The following is a 6,727-nucleotide window of genomic DNA, read 5'->3' on the forward strand; positions in this document are numbered from 1 at the left end:
CTTCTGAAACTCTAGGGCCCACCGTGTTGTATATATTTTATATCTACGTGGTATTACACCGTCTGATAGTTTTTATAACTCATTTTAGGGCCTGAGTCAAAAAATAAAACTTATCTAAATCTCAAGTGGACCACATCACAAATTAATGATTTGAACGCCCACCGTTGAAAACTTTGTAAGGGCCACAAATTTTATTTTATTTTTTAATCAAGCTGATATTTGTGTTTTCCTTTCATGTAGGTTGTATGACCTTATAAATAAATTGTATTGTAAATAAACATCTCAGTGGGCTCTAGAGAGTTTTTAATGTTAGATATTTAATTAACAGAGCTTCGGTGGTGTGGTTCACATGAGATTTTGATCTCCTTCATTTTCGTAAAACAGATGCTCCTCTATTTGCTATTTGCTGCAATCAAAAAATCCCACCTCAGTTTAAGTAGACCACATCATCACAGGCAGCAACAATGCTGACAACATCAATGACAATGTGCACCCAGATTCATAGCTCAACTGGCAGACTGAGTGGAGATACCTCGTTTCAACACTTGAGGTCTTGGTATGGATCCCTAGCGGCGGGGTGGCTAACATGGAGTGTATGTACTGACATGGGTGTGTACTAACAAGCTAACCCAAAAAAAGAAAAAAAAACATCAATGATAATGTGGGCCGACTAGGATGGAAGAAAGCACTCTGCTTGTGCCAAGCTGAGGACCGGAATGCAAAACAGATATACCACAGTGGCCCCACAGTATCCACCGAAGCTGCGTCCCATTTGCACAAACTCAAATCCTGAGGAAACCCAAAAATATATCCTCGAGCCTATTATTCAGTCCAAAGTAGGGCCCACCATTTTGGACGGTCTCAACTGAACAGTGGCAAACATAACCCTATAAATCAACACAAACACAAGAGACAAGACACAAGGCCTAAGCAACCCACCCAAACCATGGCAACCAAGCTAACCTTAAAGCTTCTGGTAGAAAAGAGCACAGGCAAGGTGTTTTTTGGAGAGGCTGAAAAAGACTTCGTTGATTTTCTCTTCAGCCTCTTAATAGTTCCAATCGGCTACGCAGCAAAGCTCCTCTCAAAGCAAAACAGGGTAGGTTGCACTGCAACTCTCTGCAAGAGCCTTGAAAATCTCTCTGTTGCTCACCTAGAACCCAACTTTGACAAAAATGCCCTCCTTAACCCTAAGATGTCAATTCCAAATAGCGGTCCAGATCCTTCCCTTCTGTTACAAGATGGCGCTTCCACCATATCAAAGCTCTACTCATGCAGCAGCTGCAACTATCACGGCTATGTTACAGAAGTAGAGGGCACCTTGTGTCCTATTTGCAAGAGGAAAATGGTCGTTGAGGTTTTCAATGTTGGACCTACAACAGCAGCGTCGGGATCGGACGGTGGACGAGGGTGCGTTAAGGGTGTGGCGACTTATATGGTGATGGACGATTTGGTGGTGACTCCCATGTCTACCATTTCAAGCATTGCTGTACTAAACAAGTTGAATGTCAGAGAAGTGAGTGCAGTCGAGGAGAGGGTTGTGGAAGTCGGCATGGATGAGGTATGGCATCTCTCTCTTAATCTGTAAATCTGTGCAAGTGCACCCATCGATCAGTGGTCCAAACCGTTGATTCCGTGGGCCTCATGGAGTTTTTGTTTTATCCAGGATGTCTATCCATTTTTCTAGATTATTTTAGAGCGTAAGCCCAAAAATAGGCAGATCTAAATCTTAGGTGGACCGCACCATGAGAAACAGTGGTGATTGAATGCTCACCATTGAAAACTTTTTGGGGTCACAAGTTTTGGATGGTAAATAAACATTGCAGGGGCCTTTAGGAAGTTTTTAATGGTCAGTGTTCAATCACCATTGTTAGCATTAATGGGCCACACATGATATTAGTTATCTCGGCATTGAATTGAATGAATTGGATTAATCAAATGGGCATAAGCATACACCCATTTCATACTCCTCTTTTGTTAGAGAGGTAGAAATGGGTAGTGCTCTTCTACTTCTGGAGGGGGGCGCGGAGGAGACGGATTTGGCAGAGTCGGAAGGAGTTGAAAGTCAGTGGAAAATTACATATGGTATCAGAGCGTGTGATTTCCATATCTGTTGAAGATGCAAAACAACTAGTCAACTGCTGTCCCACCGCACCAATCCCTTCTTTCTCCATGACCGGCTGATCGGCTGTGATCAATGGCACTGTTAATTGCTGATGATGGCTGGCGCCTCGCAAATTCGGGCATGGCAGACAACAAAATCATCCACAGTCAGTGTCAACTTTGTTATGGGTGGCCTTTTGCGGCAATGGAGGTGTTTGGATAGGTGTTTTTACCATGGAAGGTTTTATCAATTGGGGGAGAAGAACTTGCTACTGAGCTTAGAGCTGGACCTGCATATGCAAACTCGGTCCTTGATCAGTTGTGGCAGACTCTAATTGGGGAAGAAGAACTTGCCCAAGATGCTGGTTAATGTTGTTTGGACAAAAATTCTAGAGTTCTATGGATGATAGAATTGAGGAATTCCCCTTACATGGCTACAAAGCAGTTGGGAGATTGCACATGCTAAAAGTCTCACATGGTTGCTCCACTTAAACACGTTGGCCCACTTAATTGGACTCATATGTGGGCAACACATGTAAGATGAATATTTGAATTTGATATAAACCGTTCACCATATGGTTTTCACTATTAATTTTCCAATGTCTTCATCTGTTTATGATCATTGATATGAATTGGTGGTACGGAAGAATGAATGGTCCAAATTAGAGTCTGGATGTCCATGTGTCGCTTAAGTTTTTTTCAAATCCCAACAGCATCGTCTTATTTTTTTTTAGTGACACCTACCATGAAATTCATGAAATTGGATGATCCTAACCCTTTTACAGTAGGCTTTTGTTTTTTTCTTTTTTACACAGGCACTTACACCCCCACATGCACCCACGCCCCCACACCACTGTCGATTTTTACCACAATGGGTACTTGAACCCGTGATCTCGTGTTGAAACTCTTGCGGTTCTACTATTGAAGCATGAGTAGGCTATTTTGTTACTTCTACCCATTTTTACGAGCCATAGATCAGAGGGTTAGCATCATCAAACTAAACTTAGGTCCCACTTCTACCCACTAATACCCCTATAATATTGATCATATCATGTGAGATTCAATATTTTTTATTTAATTTTATCTTATTATATTTGATGCATGATTTATTTTTAATTATTTGTTAGGCTTTGGCCCTCCTCAAGGCTTCTTTGGAGTCGAAGACAGTACTCAACGACGTCTTTGGAGCAAAGTTGAAATTGGAGAAAGTGAACTATGATGATTCAGAATTGGTATGGAATTTATAGTAGGGAAGAGCTTGCCGAGGTGCATTGTTGGCATCCGTTGAGCATCTCCCACCGTAAATCAGTGTTATGTGGGAATCCCATGCGCATTTTCTGCTTTGAAATTTCCCAACTAGGAGATGTTAGTTACAAAATATCATCGTTTTTATATATATATGTTTCTAAGCATGTGGGGTTGGAAATGTTTAGGTGTTTGATATCTTTACAAAGAACTATTGCAGTGTGACTCCTTTATTGTAAGAACTTCAATGGAATAGTGGTTGTAAATGTTTCATCTACATGTTGTGGTGATTCCTTCTGCCTATATTAAGGGAAAAAAAAAACAAAAAAAACTTAGGTGTTGTTGGCACTACGGATTTGGGGGGTTTGAGGGGATTCCAAATCCTCCGGCATTAAAGTAATTGGGGTTTCAAGAAGTCCCCTCAAAGAGGGGGTTTGAAATCCAAGGCCAAAGCTCGGATTACATCTAAAATCTTTTCAGGATTTGCATTTATAACATATCTGGCACATTGCCCACTGTTGATATCTCAAAACAATTAGATTTTCAATTGCATCACTATAATTACTTTAATACGAATAATCTGGGTCGTTCAAAAATTGTCCATGCAAGTCAACGGTTAAAAATAGTTGGTTGGTGACTCGGATGTGATCTTGTGCTTGTGGCTCATCTGATACTTTGGAATTTCATCATTTTCAAGCAAAGTATATATTTCAATGTGCTTATTACAACCATTGTGTCAAATATTATATATATATATATATATATATATATATATATATATATATATTAAAGTTGATTTAATAGTTAAATTCAAACCCGTAGATATACTATGCATGCATAGCTATATATATTAAAGTTGATTTAATAGTTAAATTCAAACCCGTAGATATACTATGCATGCATAGCTACTTTTGATTTAGAGGGATACTTTTGATTTAGAGGGGATCCTGAGTCTATGGTATCAAACACAACAGGAGGATTTCAAATCTAGGAAATTTCAATTCGGGGGTTCCAAATCCAACATACCCTTATAGTTGCTCGCACCCAAGCGCACTTTGCAAATCCCGAAAATATTGTAATTCCTTTTCACTGATGCGACCTGGAACAAAACATCTGATTTGGGCCACTTCAACTTACAAGTGTCAATTCATGGATCACGGACTAATAGCCATGGTGTAGGATTAGATAAATCTTCATCATTTATCTCTCTCTTCATGGTGGGGCCGATCATACCACTTGCAAAAACTGAAATCCAGAGGAAATTACAATGGAGCTTTTAATTTGTTTGTTCCTTTGCAAGTGCTTGCAGAAGAAGCTTATTTTACAAATTCTGTCCGTGGGTCCACAAGTCCTTTCACATTTAACCTCTTCTCAACTCCCCCAAAATGAGGCTGATACAACTGCTAGTCATGACGTGGATTTGGACGGTTGTACCTTGTTTTCTATGATCTGGTTCACTGAATAATTTTATAGGCCTAATCTCTTGGAAATCTCATTATCAAGCTCACATACTACACGAGTGAGATGAAATGTAGACATCATGGAGGCTGTACGGTAGGAAAAAAATGGACGGTTATCCAAAAGCCTCCAAATTCATGGAGGTGATCCACATGGTTGGATCAACCTGATTTTGAGGCAGCCAACTTTTATGGTGGGTATATCCTGATGGACAGCTTGGATTCCATACAAAAGCCCTGAAGGGGTCCACGTAGAGCACTTTTGAAATATGTTGTATTCGTATCCCCAATACGTAGCCAAATGATACGGTAGATCAAGGAATCGCCAGAAACTGTCTTACGCAGCGCGATAAAACACACGGAAGCGGCTAGCGTACTGCGTAACTCAGTATGCTAGTGTACTGAGTAAACTATGTGAAGTTCACCATAATTTATATATTTTATCCACTCCCTCCATTCATTTTAATAGATAATTTTAGGACATTAGTCCAAAAATGAAGCACATCCAAAGCTCAAATGGACCACACCAATAATTAAACATATACCATTGAATTTTTTTTGGGGCCACAAGTTTGGATCAAGCTTATATTTATATTTTCCTTTCATCTGTAAACCGAGAGGAGCTGAAAGCTTTTTGTGTATTTGAGACAACCCGAAGAGATTGAATATATAGAGATTACAGCATCTATACAAGGAAGGAAATAAAATCAGAATCATCTACCTATGGGAAACCCAACTATATAAGATATGCTAGCTATACAAGGTATGTTGCAGCCTGTCTAACATCCCCCCTCAAACTAATGCGGGTCATCGACAAGTAATAGTTTGCCAACGAGAAATGAGTGACGTGCAGAAGTTAGGGACTTGGTAAAAATGTCTGCAATTTGATCATGAGATGCAACATGTGGTAGAGAAATGAGCCCAGACTAAAATTTCTCACGGATAAAGTGACAGTCAACTTCAATATGCTTCGTCCGTTCATGAAAAACCGGGTTAGAGGCAATCTGAATGGTACTGAGATTATCAACATGGAGTGGAGTAGGATTCTGCACAGGAATGTCCAAGTCGGAAAGAAGTCCACGTAACCAAACAAGCTCACTACACGCAGCAGACATCGCTCGATACTCGGCTTCTGTGCTTGATTTGGAAACAGTGGCCTGCTTCTTACACTTCCAAGAGATGAGAGAAGTGCCGAGAAAAACACAGTAGCCAGTGGTAGATCTTTGTGTGAGAGCGCAACCAGCCCAATCAGCATCCGAATAAGCACGAAGGTCCAGAGTCGCCGTGGAGGAGAAGAACAGTGATCGATCTAGAGTTCCACGTAGGTACCGTATGATGCGTAACACTGCAGTCATATGAAGAGTCCGAAGAGCAGAAACAAATTGACTGACGACTTGGACAACATAGGCAATATCAGGGCGAGTCATAGTTAAGTAAACCAGACTCCTAACCAAACGACGGTATAAGTCGGGCTGTGCAAGTAGGTCACCATCGTCGCGGCCATAATGAATGTTAAGTTCTAAGGGAGTTTGAACTGTTTTCTGATCTGTCAATGATGCCAAAGCAAGAAGATCCTTGGTATATTTACGCTGGCTGACCAGGATCCCACGTTTAGAACGTGAAATTTCAAGCCCAAGAAAGTATGTGAGATGGCCGAGGTCTTTCATCTTGAAGGAGGATTGCAGAACTTCCTTTAAAGCCGAGATGCCAGCAGTATCGCTACCAGTCAGTAGGAGGTCGTCAACATAGACCAGAATAATGACAATTCCGTGAGCAGTGATGCGCAAAAATAAGGATGGGTCATGACCACTTTGAGTAAAGCCATCACCCGTAACAACATCGTGAAAGTGTTGGAACCATGCCCGAGGTACCTGTTTGAGGCCGTACAGGGCTTTCTTTAGGCGACATACTTTATTGTCAGG

At 40.8% G+C, this 6,727-nt stretch overlaps 1 protein-coding gene across 1 annotated transcript; it reads left to right on the forward strand.

Moving 5' to 3' along the window:
• The first annotated feature begins 931 nt into the window (after positions 1-931).
• Positions 932-3,623, forward strand: LOC131243589 (uncharacterized). Its single transcript, XM_058243054.1, has 2 exons — positions 932-1,561; positions 3,231-3,623. Exons 1-2 carry the CDS (start codon positions 947-949, stop codon positions 3,348-3,350), a joined length of 735 nt encoding a protein of 244 aa, XP_058099037.1. The 5' UTR covers positions 932-946; the 3' UTR covers positions 3,351-3,623.
• Positions 3,624-6,727: the final 3,104 nt, after the last annotated feature.

This window comes from Magnolia sinica, chromosome 4, assembly GCF_029962835.1.
Source record: "Magnolia sinica isolate HGM2019 chromosome 4, MsV1, whole genome shotgun sequence".
NCBI classification, from domain to species: domain Eukaryota; kingdom Viridiplantae; phylum Streptophyta; class Magnoliopsida; order Magnoliales; family Magnoliaceae; genus Magnolia; species Magnolia sinica.